At 37.7% G+C, this 21,186-nt stretch overlaps 1 protein-coding gene across 1 annotated transcript; it reads right to left on the bottom strand.

The window, feature by feature from the left end:
• Positions 1 to 4,407: 4,407 nt before the first annotated feature.
• On the bottom strand, positions 4,408 to 16,426 carry LOC123524120 (uncharacterized). Its single transcript, XM_045302069.2, has 3 exons — positions 15,866 to 16,426; positions 8,877 to 9,074; positions 4,408 to 7,827 (listed from the first exon to the last, which is right to left on the bottom strand). The coding sequence occupies exons 1-3, from the start codon at positions 16,269 to 16,271 to the stop codon at positions 7,178 to 7,180; spliced, it is 1,254 nt and encodes a 417-aa protein (XP_045158004.1). The 5' UTR covers positions 16,272 to 16,426; the 3' UTR covers positions 4,408 to 7,177.
• Between the last annotated feature and the right edge of the window lie 4,760 nt (positions 16,427 to 21,186).

Raw genomic sequence — 21,186 nt, forward strand, 5'->3', positions numbered from 1 at the left:
CTTGCTTTATATTGTACCCATGCTTTTCTCGGTATAAACTGAGGCCCTGCACTGGGTATTACATAAATGTTTAGACTTACACTTGTTTGTGGCGAATAAAAAATCTCTAAATGATGTCGGCGCTCTTGTACACTTTGACCTGGAACAACTGATACGTATTAGACCTTCCTGCTTTGACTTACTGTGGGTTATGTAAAAAAACAGCGCACCAGTATTATGCAGCTACTAGCAGTTAACAGAATTCTCACCAGGTAGCGATACTACCGTAGTACTTAAAATTTTAGATTATGAAAACACAATTGAAAAAAATAATGCTGGTTGCTGAAATGTAACATTTAAGACTGAATATAATACTTGATTTGATCATTTTAAAGCATATGATTTAAGATTTTCTGAAACATCTTATTTAATTTCCATGTAGCTGGTGACCATGCATAATAAGATTGGGTCCGACAATTTCCTGACACACGCACAACCGTATACCATTGCGAATGTTCTGCTGTGCTTGTCTCATTACATCGGCATTTTAAGATTTTCTGCATTAGGCACCCGGGCATGTTTAAATGAAATAAAAAGCATTTTCAAGTTTGGACAGACTCGTGTATAAACAGCCGGACGGGCAACGCCAAATCTACATCAGTAACCAAGTTAGATATTTCTTTCTCGAAAACCATTATTGCAGTAGGTGTGCCATTATAGCAAGGCAAACCCCTTTATAAAACATGGCTGATGTGACCGAAGGCGATATTGGCACACTAGACCAGCCAGTACCTCTTGTGCGTGTTCGGGTTAAACGTCTTTTTCAACAATTTTTCAGCCATATAAACGATGGTGTCTACTTGTAGCAGTGAGCACAATGCCCAACTTTATAGTGCTGCCTCGCTGGAATATCACGCCCAGTCACATTATACTGACACCGGGCTGACCAGTCCTAGCAATATCCTCTTAATACTGAGCGCCAAGCGAGGAAGCCACTTGTGCCATTTTTTTTAATACGTCTTTGGTACGAGTACCGAGTACCACTTGTAGCATGACAATATCGCCTCAAGACAAACCTGGAAAGTCACCCAGTATCTTATTGAAGGGCATATAAAATAAATTTCCGGTTTTTTTTTCTTTTGAACAGCATATTTTACTCTTGAACTGTCGCAAGTCAATAGCACAAACTATGGACCTACAATTTATATAGACATGTAATAATCTTGTATAGCCGACTCCGGTGGCCTCAAATTGCAGTCATATGGAACCATTTGACCAAACTTGTGATGGATGCTTGTGTAGTGCAGGTATATCCATGCAGTGGTTTAGGAGAAACCGTTAATTTAATTGAAGGGTACATCTTGCTTTACACTCTGGGGCCCTTAATACAGTAAACCATTTAACTAGAATATGTCTGTAGAACACATGGGTCTGTCCCCCACTGGAACATTTGTCACAGATAAGGGGCAATAATTCAAATGTTTGCGATCTTAAGGGGTTATACTAGCCTCAAGGATTCATTATTCTAGGCCATAAACTTTTTGAGCTACGAGCATCACAAACAAAAAATCCACTATTTTGGATATCTTAAGGGTTGCAACTCTGTAATTAGCACTTAAAATCCCAAGAAGAATGCAAAGTGTGCAAGGTCAGGTCATGATACAGACTCGTGCAAGGTTTCATTAAATTACATCAAACACATTTTGAGCTAGGCACGTCATTAATGTGAAACAAGAGCTCGTCGAACACGAAATGCTCCCCACCCCCTGTAATCCATTCAGTAATTGCAGAAGGAACAAATTATTTGCTGACTGTAAACAAAAGTTCTACTATTCTGCTTCAATGTGGCCTTGACCTATTGACCTCAAAATCAACAGGGGTCATCTGCTGGTCATGATCAACCTCCCTATTAAGTTTCGTGATCTTAGGCCCAAGCGTTCTCAAGGTATCATCCGGAAAGGGTTCAACTGTTCTGTGTCAATGTGACCTTGACCTTTGGCCTACTGAACTCAAAATCTATAGGGGTCATCTACTGGTCATTACCAACCTCCCTATCAATGTTCATGTTCCTAGGCCCAAGCGTTCTCATGTAATTGTCTGGAAACGGTTTAAATGTTCCGGGTCACTGTAACCTTGGCCTTTGACCTACTGACCAAAATCAAAAGGGGTCATCTGCTGGTCATGATGAACCTCTCTATCATCTTTCATGACCCTTGGCCCAAGCGTTCTCAAATTGTCGTCCAGAAACCGTTCAAGAAACCGTTTAACTGTTCCTGGCCTATGTGACCTTGAACTTTGAACTAATGACCTCAAAATAGGGGTCATCTGCTGGTCATGACCAATCTCCCTATCAATTTTCCTGATCCTAGGCCCAAGCGTTCTTGAGTTATCGCCTGGAAACCGTTATACTGTTCCTGGTCAGTGTGACCTTGACCTACTGATCTCAAAATCAATATGGGTCATCTGCTGGTGATTACCAATCTCCCTATCAACTTTCAAGATCCTACGCCCAAACAATCTTGAGTTATCATCCAGAAACGGTTCAACTGTTCTGGGTCACTGACCTTGATCTTTGACATACTGACCTCAAAATCAATAGGGGTCATCTGCTGGTGATGATCAAACCTTCCTATCAACTTTCATGATCCTAAGCCCAAGCGTTCTTGAGTTATAATCTGGAAACTGTTTTACTGTTCAGGGTCACTGTGACCTTGACCTTTGACATACAGATCTAAAAATCAATAGGGGTCATCTGCTGGTTATGACTAACCTTCCTATCAACTTTCATGATCCTAGGCCCAAGCATTCTTTAGTTATCTGGAAACGGATTGGTCTACATACCGACCGACCGACATCTGCAAAACAATATACCCCTTCTTGAAGGGGCGCATAAATATGCATTATGACATTTCAGGATTAACTTCAATACGAATCACAAATATAGTCAAGTAAGAGAAGCCCTGCAATTCCACATTATATCAAAATTTGAGCAGCGATCCAGGTGAAGTATTGTCATTCAGGCATTACAGAAACAAATGGTTCTACGGACGTGAGTCGCACTGTCCTAAGTATTAATACTATGAAACTCTTTTGAAGAGATCAATCCTACAACTTACTTACGCATTAGGGCTAGGTCAAGCCTACTGACCAATTCCTTTTTCTAAAAAGTCTTTATCTTCAAGATATTGATTTCTTGTACAACAAGAGCACGCCTGCGGTGCTGACCTCATCTGAATTTTTTTGTATAATGAAATATTCTACCATGATTTTCTAAGCTAAAAAGGGCCATCATTTGCAAAAAGCAGATAGAGTATGTTTCTTGATGTACAGAGTCCACTTATGATGGTGAAAAACTTGCAAGTTTAAAGCAATAGCTTTGATAGTTTATGAGAAAAGTTGACCTTAAACATAATATTCAACCCAAGAAAATGATTTTTCTAAGTCCAAAAGGGGCAATAATTATTGCAAAAGCAGGATGGAGTTATGTTGCTTGCTGTACAGGTCTTACTTAATGAAGTGAACAAGTCTTGCAAGTTTCAAAGCAATAGCTTTGATAGTTTAAGAGAAAAGTTACCTAAACATAAAACTTAACTAAGAAATCTGATATTTTCCTAAGTCCAAAAGGGCATAAATCTTCAAAAAGCAGGATGGAGTTATGTTTCTTGCTGTACAAGGGTCAGCCTATGATGGTAGAACAATGTTGCAAGTTTTAAAGCAATATCTTTGATAGTTTAGGATAAAAGCTGACCTAAACATAAAACTTAACCAAGAAAACTGATTTTCTAAGTCCAAAAGGGGCAATAATTCTTGCAAAAAGCAAGATGGAGTTATGTTTCTTGATGTACAGGTCTGCTTATGATGGTGAACAAGTATTTCAAGTTTCAAAGCAATAGCTTTGATAGTTTAGGAGAAAAGTTGACCTAAACATAAAACTTAACCAAGAAATCTGATATTTTCTAAGTACAAAAGGGGCCATAAATCTTGCAAAAAGCAAGATGGAGTTATGTTTCTTGCTATACAGGGTCAGCTTATGATGGTGAACAAGTATTCCAAGTTTCAAAGCAATAGCTTTGATAGTTTAGGAGAAAAGCTGACCTAAACATAAAACTTAACCAGGCAACGCCGACGCCGACGCCGACAACCGCTCAAGTGATGACAATAACTCATCATTTTTTTTCAAAAAATCAGATGAGCTAAAAATGGAAAAAAGATGAATCTTATAAACGATTTCTTGGTGTTCAAAGTGAATTTACTACTTAATTAAACAGAAGTGGTTACACATCTTTAAAAATATTCAGTTACACGCGGTGAAAGTTCTCTATTTTGCTCTCCCTCTTCGATTATATATTCTGGAAGAAATTTAGGTAGGTTTTACATCTGCCCTAAGGTTATTTTTAAATGGAGTAAGCAAAATTCAAAACAGAAACACAGCATTTGACCTTATTTTTTCAATGTTGAAGTATGAATTCTGTTTCATTAAATCCGTTTACTCGAGGCACCATAGAAAAAATGATATTGACATTTTTATTTTGTGTTTTATAATTGTTTACCGATAGTTTGATGTTTCTTTTATTAAAATTAATGGTAAAATGAGTTCTCTGCAAACGTTTTAGATAGTGGCTATCACTTTGAAATTTGTCTCTACTTGAGCTCGAGGAGATTCCATAAGTTATACAAAATTTATAACAAGAGATCACAGAGTGATCTTGGCGCCCAACACTTAACCATTTTTGAGTGTTCCCATTTCAAGATTAGCTCAATGTTAAAATCAAGGTCAAATTTCATTTTGGTACACAACACTGTGCATGTGGTCCATGCATGTGGTCCAGATTTGAAAGCTGTACCTTGAGAAATGTGAAAGTAGGTCACAAGATCAATTTCAAGGTCAAAGTTCATTTCGGTATACATCAAATCTGGAGGCTTCAGCTTGAGAAATGTGGAAGTAGGTACTAGGTAAAAGTCAATGTCAAATTTCAATTCAGAACACAAAAATATGCACGTGGTCCAAGTTTGAAGCCTGTAGCTCGAGAAATGTGAAAGTAGGTCACTAGGTCATTCTGAAGATCAAAGTTCATTTCGGTACACAAAATTATGCATGTGGTCCAAATTTGAAGGCTGTAGCTTGAGAAATGTGAAAGTAGGTCACTAGGTCAAAATCAAGGTGAAATTTCATTTCGAAAACACAAAACTATGCATGTGATCCAAATTTGGAGCCTGTACCTTCAAAAATGTGAAAGTAGGTCACTAGGTCAATGTCAAGGTCAAAGTTTTTTTCGGTACACGAAACTATGCATGTAGTCAAAATTTGAAGGCGGTAGCTTGAGAAATGTGAAAGTAGGTCACTAGGTCAAATTTTATTTCGGAACATGAAACTATGCAAGTGGTCCAAATTTGAAGCCTTTACCTTCAAAAATGTGAAAGTAGGTCACTAGGTCAATCTCAAGGTCAAAGTTTTTCCGGTGCACAAAACTATACATGTGGTCCAAATTTGAAGGCTGTAGCTTGAGAAATGTGAAAGTAGGTCACTAGGTCAAAATCAAGGTCAAATTTCATTTCGAAACACAAAACTATGCATGTGGTCCAAATTTGAAAGCTGTACCTTCAAAAATGTGAAAGTAGGTCACTAGGTCAATGTAAAGGTCAAAGTTATTTTTTGGTACACAAAATTATGCACATGGTCCAAGTCAAGGTTCATCTTGCCACTCAAAACTATACATGTGGTCCAAATTTGAATATTGTAGGTTATTGACGATTTTAAAAGCTTTTCCCTATATAAGTCTATATGAACCATGTGACCCCCGGGGCGGGCCATATCTGACCCTAGGGGGATAATTTGAACAAACTTGGTAGAGAACCTCTAGATGATGCTACATTACGAATATCAAAGCCCTATGCTTTGTGGTTTAGACAAGAAGATTTTCCAAGTTTTTCCCTATGTAAGTCTATGTAAACCATATGACCCCCAGGGCGAGGCCATAATTATTTGTCCCTAGGGGGGTAATTTGAACAATCTTAGCAGAAGACCACTAGATGATGTCACATACTAAACATCAAAGCCCTAGACACTGTGGTTTTGGACGAGAGGTTTTTCGAAGTTTTTCCCTATATGTCTATATAAACCATGTGACCCCCGGGGCTGGGCCATATTTGACCCCAGGGAAATTATTTTAATCATCTTGGTAGAGAACCACTAGATGATGCTTCATAACAAATATCAAAGCCCTAGGCTCTGTGGTTTTGGACAAGAAGATTTTCAAAGTTTTTCCCTTTATAAATCTATGTAAATTATAGATATAAAAGTGTTCACATTTGTAATGTATGGGCCAATATTGGGCTATTTAAGGATGATCACTGTGTACTATTATCTATACTAGAAAGAACTGTGAATGTGACTTCATGTCAACAAAGACAACATTTGCCGCTACCTAACACTCGTGTCTTGTACTCAGGTTTGATTGTATTTATTGTACAACCTAAAAAGTAATCTACTTCTGCTTTAACTGAAATTTAACGACTGTCAACCTTAAATTTGCTGTTTGTTGAGAAATATAGGCACTTTATGTAGTGCTCAGATTAAATGCCAAATATGCTACATGCCAAATTTCTAAGTTCTGTCTCTTGTGGTTTCAGACTATATCAGCCTATGTAAAATAAAGTGATCCCTGGAGTGGGGTCAATTTGGATCCAGGGGTATTTATTAAAACAAACTTGGTAGATTTGCATTAGGCAAGGCTACACACCAAATATCTAAGCTCTGGGCCTTCTGGCTTATTTTGAGAATTTTTTTTAAAGTTTTCCCTATATAACCATAATTTTATTTTGTAAAACCAAGTGACCCCTGGGGCGGGGTCAATTTGGACCCAAGGGACATGGTTTAAATAATCGTGGTAGAGGTCTACTAGACAATGCTATAAGCTCAGGGCCTTCTGGTTTCTTTAGAAGACTTTTAAAAGTTTCCCTATTTTACCACATGTAAAACCAAGTGACCCCTGGGTGAAGTCAATTTGGACTTTGGGGACATGATTTTTAGAGGTCCACCAGACAATGCTATATGCCAAATATCTAAACTCTGGCCCTTGTGGTTTCAGACAAGAGATTTTTAAAGTATTTCCTATATATGCCTATGTAAAATCAAGTGACCCTCCTTGACCCCGGGGACATGATTTGTACAAACTTGGTGTGCTAAAATATTATGACCCTAACGATCTGGCTTTAAAAACACGAATGGAATCCGTCTTTTTGGAAATTCATAGCCCCTTGTAAGTCCTAACCAGGGAAATAGATCGTCTTGTGTGTTGCGCTGCACAGGACTAGGTTTTTCTACATGATCTGAGTACTCATTTAGAAGATCATCAACCCTTTTGAAGAAGTCAGCTTTATATTTTGTCATGCGTTTGGTTACTCCTGTACAGAAGAGTTTATAATTAAGTGTCAGCCAAAGAGCCACAACAGGTGAGACTATTATGGTATTTTGGTCAAAAAGACGAATTGCTTTACTAGAGAGAAGCACATCATTCTGTGAGTCATAAAAAGTTAGCAACAAACTACGACTTGAGATTCCTATGCTAGGAATTAAAGTATTCTCCAAAATGCCTTTCTTTAATTTGTGCTGCAAAAATGAAAACACAATTGTCTCAGCCTTGATCTGCATTAAATCCTTTCTTTTGAAATCGGGACTAGCTTTATTTTCAACAGAAGAAACAGATCTGTCATCAGATACATCAGTACCAGTGTCATCAAGCGTCTGTTCTACCGTGGAGTCTCCAGATGCCTCACTTGGAGCTACTGAGACTGCAATATCTTCCTCCATTATAATGTCTGTATGTCCGTGCCATCCTTTCCTACAACCTGAAGGAATATGAGATCTTAATTAGGTCTTACAAAACTGTACTTTCTTATGACATGGAGATATGTAATTATACTCAATATTAAACCAGACAGCCAGATAATAAACAAGATACAGCGCTCACCTGGGTAACTTGACGTAATTGGCCCCAAATGACCTAAGTTATAATCCCAATGCAGAGGAAGACAAACATTCTGACCAATTATTACAAGTAAAATATATAATCTCTATGTCATCTGGTTAAATTTCATAAAATCAAGTGACTCCTGGGGTGTGGTCAGTTTGACCCGGGGGTCATGCTTTGAACAATCTTGGTAGAGGTCCACTAGGCCATGCTACATGTCAAATATCGAAGCTTAAAACCTTCTGGTTTAGTTTTATCATTTTTTTTAGTTTTTCCTCTGAAGAACAAAGTGACCCCTAGGGTGGGGTCAATTTGACATTATTCAATCACAAAAGACTAGACAAGAGGCCCCTGAGGGACCTAAGTCACTCACCTGAGTATCATTGTAATTAAGGACTCAAGGTCAACCAACGCTGAACATGCTAAACTGTTCACATTTGTAAACTACATGCAAAATCATGCACATGTATCAAGTTTCATAGTTGCAGCTTAAACATGAGGGTTATGATGGCCCTATATCGCTCACCTGAGAATCTTTGCACTTAAAAATCTTTCTGATTTAGTTTTAGAATTTTTTAGAGAATTTTCCTAGTATGTACAATCAAGTGAAAATTGTAAAATTGTGTCTCAGGTCATTTCTTACGTTGGCCTAAAGTGTCAGTTTTTGTCTCATGTCTCTCATGTTGCAACATTTAGGAGCCACGGACATAGGGTATTTGAATATATTACAAAACTGAGTTTTGTCTGACAAAATATGATACTAATTTAAAAGTTTGAAAGGGTCTTAAGATGCCAATAGGGTTTTTTACGCTACAGGAGTCTAACGGACAACAGCTCACCATGAGCATTGCTCACCTAGTGACCTATTAAAGGAAGAAAACTTAGTAGTTAGTACAAGTGTGCTCCTCCATTTCAAATTGTACATACCAAAGCTAGTGTCTCCTACTTTCCCAATTAAGTCATCTTTCAGTTGGCAGGGACATTTAGGTGGCAGTCCTGCTTGAGTAAACGGGGCTGCAGATACAGTATAGGTACTGTCAACTGTCAGTACAGACAACAGATGTTGGGCAACAACAACAGACCAATCTGACTCCCTCTCTTGGTTTTCGAATAAAGGTTGATAATCTGCAAATAATAGAAACAAATCGCATTGAACTGAGATCAAACCTGGCAAATTTAATGAATTTACACAGTTCTGAAACAAGTGGGCCATGATTGTCCTTGTATCACTCACCCCAGTGCCTGTGCACTAAAGGACAAGAAGGTCAAATTTATCAACCTTGTGATTAACAAGAGGGCCATGATGGCCCTATATCGCTAAACTGAGTACCACTGAAACCCTGCACAATCTAGATTTCATATACTTAAAGCTATATGTCTTCCGGTTTATTTAAGATAATTTGCAATCACCACTTCTCTTTCAAAAGAACAAGTTCGAAACACTGGCATGCATGTGTGTATTTCAATATATGTATAGAGTCATGTTTAATGACTTATGAATATTACCAAGGCTGACAGAAAAGGCTATTGTATATCAAATACAAGAGGCCCCTGAGGGACCCAAGTCGCTCACCTGAGTATCACTGCAGTTAAGGACTTAAGGTCAACCAATGCTGAACATGCTAAACTGTTCACATTTGAAATCTACATTCAAAATCATGCATATGTGACAAGTTTCATAGCTGTAGCTTAAAAAACAGTAATGTAGGTCAATAAGTCAAGTTCAAGGTCAAAGACGAAATCTGCATGCAAAGTTATCTAACTATGTCAAGTTTCACAGCTGTAGCTTGAAAAACAGTAAAGTAGGTCAGTAGGTCAAGGTCAGTCAAGGTCTAACATGAAATCTGCATGCAAAGTTTTCTAATTATGTCAAATTTCATAGCTGTAGGCTAGCTTGGAAAACAGTAAAGTAGGTCAGTAAGTCAAGGTCAATGTCAACAAAGGTCAAGGATGAAATCCGCATGCCGTTATCTATGTCAATTTTCATAGCTGTAATAGCCTGTATTGTGCATTTTATTTGACCTGTCGGGGCGGAGTTATCCTCTGACCTATGCAAATAAGGATCATCATACAAAAATAGTAAACAAGAGGGCCAAGTGGCCCTGGGATGCTCACCTGAGAAACGGGTTAGGTAATATATCACTTACCTCATGCTTATAGACAGGAAGATTTTTTTCTTTGTAAAACATGTGACCCTTGGGCCTGGCCAATTATGACCCAAGGGACATAATTTAAGCAATTGTGTTAAAGGGTCAACAGATGATGCTCCATGTTTAATATCTAAGCTCTAAACATTGTGCTGTCAGACAAGAAATCTTATATTTTCCTATGTAAAACATAATAATATCATGTGACCCCTGCGACGGGTTCAATTTTGACCCCAGGGACATTATTTTAGCAACTTTGTTTGATGGTCTCTAAGTATTGCTCCAGGCGAAATATCTTAGCTCTAAATCTTCTGCTTTCAGAAAAGAAGATTTTTTTTAATTCTCCTATATAAATCTATGTTAACCATGTGACCCCTGGGGGGTCATAATATGGGGGGTCAATTATGACCCCAGAGACATTATTTTAGCAACTTTGTTAAAGGGTCTCCAGATGACGCTCCATGCAAAATATCTCAGCTCAAAACATTGTGCTGTCAGACATGAAGACTTTCATGTATTTTCCTATGTAAAACAAGTGACCCCTCAGGTGAGCTAAAAAGGTGAATTACGAGCAATGTTAGTATGCTACCTATACACTTTGTTAGTATGCTACCTATACACTTTAACACGTTATAATTACACTGCCATTATAACTTAAAGCTGGACTATTCGAAGAATATGTAGAGGTATTGCATCAACCCCGGTGTCAGCGTTGGTGTTGATAGTTTTTGACCCCAGATGACCCAGTTTCGAACCTGATCCAGATTTCATCAAGACAATCATTCTGACACAGTTTTGTTTAGTTCAGGCTGAAAATGTGGCCTCTTGAGTGTTCACAAGGTTTCCAATGATTTGACCCAGTGACGTAGTTTCTAGCTTTTGACCTCAGATGACCCAGTTTCAAATTTGACCCAGTTTTCATAAAGACAATCATTCTAACCAAGTTTCATTTAGATCAGGCTGAAAATGTGGCCTCTAGAGTGTTCACAGGGTTTACCTATGATTTGACCCCGTGCCCTAGTTTTTGACCCCAGATGACCAAGTTTCGAACTTGACCCAGATTTTATCAAAACAATCATTCTGATCAAGTTTCATTTAGATCAGGCTAAAAATTTGGCCTCTAGCGTGTTCACAAGGTTTCCCTATTTGACCCTGTGACCTAGTTTTTGACCCAAGATGACCCAGTTTCGAACTTGACCCAGATTTCATCAAGACAATCATTCTGACCAAGTTTCATTTAGATCAGGCTGAAAATGTGGCCTCATAAGTGTTCACAGGGTTTTCCTATGTTTTGATCCCGTGCCCTAGTTTTTTACCCCAGATGACCCAGTTTCAAACTTGACCCAAATTTCATCAAGACAATCATTCTGACCAAGTTTCATTCAGATCAGGCTGAAAATGTGGCCACTAGAGTGTTCACAAGGTTTTCCTATGATCTGACCCCGTGACCTAGTTTTTGACCCCAGATGACCTAGTTTCGAACTTGACCCAGATTTCATCAAGACAATCATTCTTAGATCAGGCCAAAAATTTGGCCTCTAGAGTGTTCACAAGCTTTTCCTATGATTTGACCCTGTGACCTAGTTTTTGACCCCCAGATGACCCAGTTTCGAACCTGACCCAAATTTCATCAAGACAATCATTCTGACCAAGTTTCATTTAGATCAGGCTGAAAATGTGGCCTCTAGAGTGTTCACAAGGTTTTCCTATGATTTGACCCCGTGACCTAGTGTTTGACCCCAGATGTCCCAGTTTCTAACTTGACCCAGATTTCATCAAGGCAAACATTCTGACCAATTTTCATATTGATCAGGCAGAAAATGTGGCCTCTAGAGTGTTCACACGATAATTGTTGACAGACAGACAGACAGACAGACAGACAGACAGACGACGGATAACGAGTGATCAGAATAGCTCCCCTTGAGCTAAAAACAGTTACGTTAAGTATTTAACTAAGTTTGCATAACTTTTTAAAGTGAAAAATTTGAGCTTTATAATTACATATATTTACAATTTAAACGGAAAACATGTTTCCTTTATAACGACCTGAGATACTGTTTTCATATATAATTTTGTATTGTTTTATCAGTCTTACCGAAACTCCGTCGGATCGACGGACCTGTCTGGCAAAAAATCAAGAGGTCCGATTGAATGCGACAGAACACAGGACCGCCTGTCCGCTAAAACATTCTAATCTCCCAACAGGGCAAATTCAATGCGTCAATCAATTTCAATGACCAGCCTACTTTGTTTCATGTGCCGACAACTGTCGAATTGACGTGTGAAGCTTCGCATTCCGGCTAATAAAATCACGCGGATCCGATAAAGCTCTGTCGGTAATTACACAGCCTGGCCGACTGAGGGAGTGTTAATTATTGATAATTCGCACATGTCGGCGTTTAAAAGATAGCCTTGAACTTGTTATATTTACGAACAATAGTGTACATATCTATCAGAATACATGGAATGATCATACTTTAAATTTCAATTCAAACTGAGTTAAAAGGAAACGGCGATTTCACCCGTCAACAAAAATATGCTCCGTCCTTCAAAATTTTGAAACGATGATTTTTATTGGTCAAAACTTTTAAAACATCAATCAAACACACGAAACTAAAATGACTAATTGATTTTGTGCATTGAGTAAAATCGTGCGTTACTGTTGAAACCTAAAGTAAGAAACAATAACAATGCATGTCGGCAAGGGAAAGCAGATTAATTAATTGACAACAATGTAGAAAGTCAGAGTAGCCATCATCAATCTGACTAAAGTACATATCCTATTAGCTACGCATAGGATCTGAGAACGACCTATTCATTGCCTCGTTCTGACGACCCTTCCGCTAGCCAATCAGTGCCTAACTTACAACATCTTGCAAATCTACCTGTAGCCTTGACTTTTGATATTTATAATTCTTATGTCGTAATTTATCAGATAGCCGGTTAGCTCAGTCGGTAGGCCACTTGCTTTGTAAGCGAGGGGTCCCGGGTTCGAGCCCTGGAATGATTGCACATTTTTCTTACTCTTTGACATTCGAACAAGTCGTCTGATTGGATAAAATAAAAATAGCAATACTGGAAATCCAAAATATACAGAAGACGAATGTGAATGGGTCGTTCTCAGATCTTCGTTTAGAAGATCAAGTACTTCAGTCAGATTGAGCCATCATTACCTTTGATTTGACCAATAAACTTTTGGATTATATGGCATTATGTTTCTAAATTTATGATTTGCAACTGCTGTTGATATTTTGTTAGGTTTTAAAAATTCGGAGTCTGTAAAAGATTTTTTTTTTACTTTTTGGAATTTTTTTTGCTTCTCAAAGTATGCCAAAAAAAGTTCATTTCTGCATTTATCATAATTATTCGTTTCCAATGTCATTATGCAGCAGTCTGAGATGAAGATGTTAAACAATATTCAAAATTTAATATGCATTTGAATTGTTTAAATTATGCATTCTTCAAGTGATTTAAACTCTGCTTTTATTGACGTTCAAATTTTATAGCAGGTGGTATCATATGTATGAATAATGAAATATAGGTGACCCCTGGAATTTTGGAAATAACCCTCCAAAATTTGGGCCGGTCACCGTATGTATTTCTCCGGTCCAATAAACTCGAGTGAGGTCCAGTAAAATTTTGAGCTTCACAGGACCTCCTGTCCAGTAACTTTTTTTTGAGTTTCGGTAAGACCGTTTTATAGCATAATGGTTACAAAGGCAAAGGTAAAACGAGCAATGTTGTTTGTTTATTTGTTTATTTATGTTGTACATGCCACATAACGTAGATTACAATGTAAATTATACACCTAGTTGTAATGTATCAACTTCAATTGCTGCCAGAAGCAGCTGAGTTCTGATACTTTTTATTTTTGTTTGTTAATGTTTCTTGTTTATGAAAATAAACATTTTTGTCCAAAATATTGATGTTTCTTTTTTTAAAAAATCTACTTTACTTGTGTCCCTTCATTTTGAGAATTAGTGTTTTAAAGTTTTCCTTATATAATACAATGTGCCCCAGGGGTGGGGGCCAATATTGGCCGGGGTTCATGACTTGAACAAACTCGGTAGAGGTCCCCTAGACAATGCTACATGCCAAATATCTAAGCTTTGTGCATTGTGGTTTCAGAAGATTTTTAAAGTTTTCCCTATATAAAACAATGTGCCCCTGGGGCAAGACCAATTTTGACCAGGGGGTCATGGTTTGAACAAACTGACAGATGTCCACTAGACAATGCTACATGCCAAATATCTAAGCTCTGTGCACTGTGGTTTAAAAGGAGAAGATTTTTAAAGTTTTCCCTATATAAGTCTATGTAAAAACAAGTGACCCCTGGGGCGGGGCCAATTTTGACCCGGGGGGGGGGGGGGGGGGTCATGATTTGAAAAAATTTGGTAGAGGTTCACTAGAAGATGCTACATGCCAAATATCTAAGCTCTGGGCCTTGTGGTTCCAAAGAAGATTGTCAAAGTTTTTTCTTTTGACCCCTATTTAGGGGCCAATTTTGACCCAGGGGACATGACTTAAACAAATTTGGTAGAGGTCCACTTGGGGATGGTACATACCAAATCTAAGCTCTGGGCCTTGCGGATTCGGAGAAGAAGATCTTTAAAGCAATTGTCACGTGGATGACGAACGGATGACGGACATCAGGCGATCCTAAAAGCTCCCCTTGGGCCTAAAAATCCAAAGACCCTGCCATTTTTCCTAATCTATGTAAGAAATCCGCATTCTTCCTAATTCTACTGGTCATGGACCTTTCCCCAAAATGGCAAAGAAAATCCCTGGCCTGCAGGTAAAATTACTTAATACAGAGACATATATGTATTATATATATGTCTCTGCTAAATACATGTCACTGCCATTGTAGCCTAATTCCTTTGGCGTACTCAGTTAGACCCCTTTTAGCATATAGATCTGACATTTCATAACTTGTCAATCATCAACACCTAATTTCGATCTGCTAAAAACCAAGCGGAAAATGTACGTCCGCTTTACGGTACAGTCGGCCATTAATTTTGTACATGATGTTTATTTCAATTTATCTGATTCAAATTTCAGTTTTTCTACTCTGAAAAAGGAAAATATGATTTATTTTTTCAAAGAAAAATGCAAATTGTGATGAAAAACATCGTGGCTGATTAAAAATATTGAGTTTTAAACTTCATCCGGATTACCGCCGAAATGGCTCTGTACAGGAGTTAAATTATGAAAAAAAAGGCGCATCCAAGTTTCAACTGAAACCGGATCGTTATATAACTGAGATTGAAGGAAAACAAAACTTATATTACAGCTAGGCTACTACTGAAAGGTCATTTGAAGTGTTAAATTAACAAGGATCAATATTTTTCTTGATGGAAGTTCACAATAATTTGAATAAATCGGGCCCAACCGCTGTCGACTGAGCAGTTTCCGAACGTAAAAATTCAGAAAGGGGTTAGAATTGGAAGAATGTGCCCATCTAAAGCTTTCAACGTCGTTTAAATTAGTTAGACTACTGCTATTGAGTATCAAGTCTTTTCACCTCCTAGTCGCTTCAGCCCCAGTCATTTCAACCCCTATTTTCAAAAGGTCATTGCTTAGTTGTAATTTATCAATTACCAAATCTCTAGCCTATCCTTGTAGGCCAGGTTGAAGATCCGGTTACCGGACCCCTAGACTCTGGTCTGGGGCTAGAGGTCCGGTTACCGGAACTCGTGGCACTAAGTCCCGAGTCGGACGTATGAATTCTACTCCTGGCACGCAATACCACCTGAATCGACTATATACCTTTTTTAACGAGAAATTCCAGAAGTTTCTGCAGTGCATGTCGCATCTTTTCATCTTCTGGAATTTTAGGTGATTTATCCAAATATTTTTCCAACACATCAATCCCAGTTCCGAAAATTTCTCCAAACGCAATTCCTTGTGCTGGGCTCTCGTCATCTTCCCACTGGATTGGAGTTGTAGTTAAGGTTGCTCTCGAGAAACATACAAACGAACGAGCATTGCAGTCATCAATATGTAAAGAGGCAAGATTCAATTGACAATCCCATATCCCCCTTTTCAAAGCAATCAAAGCCTGATCAAGAGCATCGACTTTATTCCGCTTCGTCAAAAAAGAGCAAAAAATTGGATCAAAGTCTTGTTCGACATCTGTTTTACGTTTTTTTTGCTCTGGTTCACCGTCAGCCATCTTCAGCTTCCGGTGTGATATTACTAGTAATATAATTACAGCTAAATTTCATATTGTTGTCGTCCGTTAACCCTACACCATGGGCGCGTTCGGCATACTTTCTCGAGCTAACCCGGGTCACCCTAGGTATAACTCGAGTATTACTCGTGTAACCCGGGCGATAGTAGTTGTGTCACCTGAATTCTACCCACCTCCTGAAGCTGGGAAAGTCGTAGTCCCAATCCGTGATTCTAGTTACCTCCCCTGACGGTCCGTCCACAGAGTCGTAATATCAAACTGAAATGAAATGAAAGTGATAATTACGCAACGGGTTGGACTAGGAAAGTCGGGTGATCGTATCCGAATGCATTAACACTTTAAACAAGGCGTCTTTGGTACACTTGTAAAAGTTTGGGTGCAGCGCACGTGCGTCATTTTCAAATCGCATTTTAAAAAAATAAAAAGTCTAAAAATGCGAAATCTGCATTAAAAATCGATGCCTAAGGGGTGTGTGTGTGGGGGGGGGGGGGGGGTTAGGCATTAAATTCCTATCAGTCGTCGCTGAATTTTTGTGTTCTTCATTGCAAAATGAGAAAAGTCCCTCACAAAAGGCCGACCGCAGACCTACTTCGTGTCACTGTTTATAACCCTTGATTGTCTCGCTTTATCGTTGTATCTCGGTATTTTCCAAATGTAACATGTAAACAAGCCGTGAATGTTTGAAATGGCTGACTGTGGCACTTCGCCACCTAACGCTGACGTTTTCGAAAGCACAGATAACCCAAGGTCTTGTAATAAAGATGAAAACTCACGAAAGGAAGCAAGTCCATGTTTTTGATTTCCTGTAAATGTAAGCTAACTTAGAATGATGTAGGATCTCTTCTGGTAAGTTCTAGATCTATTTAATTATATTCCACATCATGATAGTAAATTAATTGAACATCTGCCATAATTATGAATTGCTTAAAGTGCATTTATTTAATTATATGTATGTCAATAATGTGTTAATTAACATGTAAACATAAGAAATTGAACTTCCAAGAAGCGGCAAACTGTTACGGTGGGTACAGCAACTGGTTAAATACTACAATAATATATATTGCGCAATCGTATAGTCGCCATATGTCTTTTGGTAGAGCACTCGCTGTCGAATCTATGGGTTCAAGGTTCGACTCCAGCAAGATATGTTTAATCAGTTCTCATATTTTTTTCTTTTTATAATAGTGACAAAATGCGAAAGGCACAAGCTTTGTGGTTTGTGGATTACAAGTTGTTGCGATATTCGGTTAAGTCTAAAGGAGTCTTCTGTGTTAACTGCTTTTTATTTGGTGAGCATAACCCACGTAATAAGGAGCTCTCTAGAGAACCTGCCACATCCTTACCATGTTCAGCAATCTATTGCTGCAGATAACTTTTTGGCTGTTATGAGGGGGGGACAGAAAGGACAATGAAAATACTCTTTCGTCGCAGTATCATGAAATAATTGAGAAAAATAGACAGATAATTACTTGTATTGTAGAGACGATTATTTTGTGTGGGAAGCAAAACATTGCATTGAGTATACTAAGGGCCCACCGAAATACTGAAAACATTCCCTGAGTTAAACACCAACGTTTTACAGAGGGAAAAAATCATTGCTAAGGCGTAAAAAAATATTATTTGCTTCCGGTATCCCGACCTACCGTAAATGTTTGGCCCGACCCTAAAGGTTTTATGGCCTTGGAGAATATTTTTTCAACTTTTTAACAAAAGGTTGCAAAACTGCATTTTTTATGCTTTAAACATGGCCAGTGACGTTAGAAATCAACTTGCTGATGCTCTAAAGGCACAACACCCTTATTTGACAGTAAAGTAATTTCCGAGAAGTCTCACTTAATAAAAAAATTTCCAAAAAAAATTTCCAACCTACCTACCCTAATTTTTGAGTCGGCTAAACGCTGTCAAGCGTTTGACGAGTCCTTGCTATCGCACGATTTCTCATTCTTAAATGGCCTCACAACACAGCGAAGTGATGTAGTTCCATTGGATTGTCTCTAATTTCAAAGAGTTCATTGATCGAATGAAGTTCATTTATGTCAATCCTATTTGCTATGACCAATATACGATGTAATCTGTCATATTTATGACTTGTAATTGTGCAATACTCGAATAAAGCCACGTATTTTCTTCCGCGGTAACTCATTAAGCATAAACACGCATAACGATTCTGCGGGATTTGGTAATACATTTGCGCATATGATTGTGGTGACGAATTTTAAGCCCTTTTGTCACAAAATAGCAAATATGATGTTCACAAATTCAAATAAAAACTGCATATTAACTTATTAGCCAAATTATCCATTTGTTACCCTGTCCGTTTCAAAAAATAATCTTTAAAATAATTGCGAAAATAACAAATTTATTGTGCTGTGCATTTTATGAATTGCGCAGACTTACAAAGCTTGCGTAACATCCAGCGAAAGACAAAATATAGTTCCAGAACATACTGCTAGTATCTTATTGAGTGGGAAAGCATTGGAATGTCTCTTATCAAAGAGTTTACCACATCGATGAAATTAAATTATGACAGCTTCATTTTAAATGACCCGAATAAGATATGTGCAGTACGTTAATTCTTCCGCGAGACTTCGCGGATGAATCCTAACTACATTGTGGACACTTCTCGGCGAACACGCGTGACCTGTTTATAACAATGCTTCTACGACTTTGCGTGGGTTGAATTTTGTAGTCAGTAAACGGATAAATTATCGGAAGAAGAAGCTCTTACTGGTTTGTTTAGTTACTACTGATATTAAAAATGATATTAATTCTTATTTTTCGAGAAATAAACAAATCGGCGAAATATTAAATTGTATTTTATTGTAGTTTTTGAAATCGAAAGTAGATCGTCTATGTTTGGCTGCTTTGACGAAACGAAACAACTTTTTTATGAAAAGATTTAAATAAGAGGTGATTTAACCGTAAACTTCAATGTCAGATACTGCCAAGTGCTGCTAAATGTCTTCTATTATCACAATTTGTAAAATATATTGTTGAAACTGGAGAAAAGTGTAATCGTATCCGGATATAATATTTTGGGTAAATATCGAGCTGTGTTATGAAATTTTAACATTCAAGTAACAGGCATGATAGATATTATTGTAACAGAAATGATTCTGGAATTTATTTTTATAATACATACGTAGAATCAATATCAGACTTATATTCTAGTGCTGAGGCATGACCTGAAAGTAAAAATATGAAGTGACAGTCATTCATACTTTGAATATTGTAATACTAAAAAGAATCTAGGTAATATTTAGAAATTGAAACATAAAATTTTCAGTTAGAAATCGCACCAAAGGCTGTATCAAGGGTCTACATTTTCAAAATTTCCTTGTGGTGATAACTCAAACCCTACTTGCAGGAGGAGGTATCCTCCCACACCCTCCCCCCATATTGCCACTTTACAGTTTGATACATTTGCCCTTTTACCACCTGCCACAATGCCCATTTCAAAATCTGACTGCAGTTCAAAGCGGGAAGGAACACCCCTTCCCACACCCACCCTGCTACCGACCACGTAAAAATGGCTCAAACATTTTTTCAGCCAAGTCTGGGCCTGTCTGTCTACATGAATCAAAACGGATAATTGAAAGTACATACACTTGGGGACTACTGACATGGTTTTTTAAGGGGTTAACAGGTCTGAAATAGAATAAATGATGGTTTTAACTAAAAAAGAACTGCATTTATTAATATTGGTTATCTTTTCCGAAATTGGTAGCTAGTCCGAGTAACTTCTCTTAGTTTCGAATGCGCAATTTTCCTGTCAGTGTAAACATTCATGACACTATATATTGACACTCAGCAACATTTACATATCTTTAAACGCAAAAGTAAGTATACTTTAAATTCACATACCTTATAATATGATTGAACAATACCTAGCGTGTGACACGGTTATTGCCAGGCCCCATATCTGAAAAATATCTGAACAGTTCTTTCGTCCATCCGTTACAAATTGTATGTGGCAATCCGCGCTATAAAATTTCAATATATAAATTTTCATATTCAAATTTTATCATGTGCGAATATATACCAGCCGATAATTGCCTGTTTTGGTAATGCCGGAGGCAAATGTTTACTGGAAAAATATTCATAGTCATGGGCAGTATCTTAGTGTCACCTGTCAAATTGTAGTTTGTACTTTCAACATTTTTGTTTTTGCGAACCACTCTTCAATTTTAGAGAAATATATTGGGTTTAAATACTTGTATCATGTCAATCAAAGTTTTACTAGGCATCGATTGAATGTCCATTTCATCTATTGTAACAAGATCTCTGTTCAGTTGGGGAAAAAAACTAAAACCAAACTGAAACTGGTAGACTATACTACCAGTACATCAATCATTAGCCGACTCTCAGGCCCTTCAGGCCTTTGATTTTAGCATGTTACCGGAAACAAAGTTACCGGAAACAAAGATTTTTTTTGGCCTAACTAGCAAGAAAAGCATCAGCGGCAGAATTTATCGGAGATCTGTTATCTCGTGCCTCCCCAAAGAGTTTGATTTAACTTATGTCTTCCAAAATACTTTACGCCAGTATTTTTCTATCTTTAGTTTTACCGGCCCTCCTGCCCTAAAATTTGGGAAAGTGAAAAAAGTAAGATTTAAAAAAAAACTCAAAAATGATGCACACACAGTGATCATAGATGGTAAACTTATTTTTTATGTTGATTTTCTTAGTAGTGGGTATTTTACCTCTTTTTTTTCAGGAAAATTAATAAATGTGTGGGGTTTTTTGGGGTTTTTTTTGGGTTTTTTTAATTAAATAACAGTTTAAGGACAGGAATATCAGAAAACTGGTTCCATACTGATTATACATGAAAATAATGTTTAATGCTTAAGAACAAATCATACGCATCTTAAAAAAGATGAGTTTTTGAATATGGATT

Source organism: Mercenaria mercenaria, chromosome 3 (assembly GCF_021730395.1).
Source record: "Mercenaria mercenaria strain notata chromosome 3, MADL_Memer_1, whole genome shotgun sequence".
NCBI classification, from domain to species: Eukaryota; Metazoa; Mollusca; class Bivalvia; order Venerida; family Veneridae; genus Mercenaria; species Mercenaria mercenaria.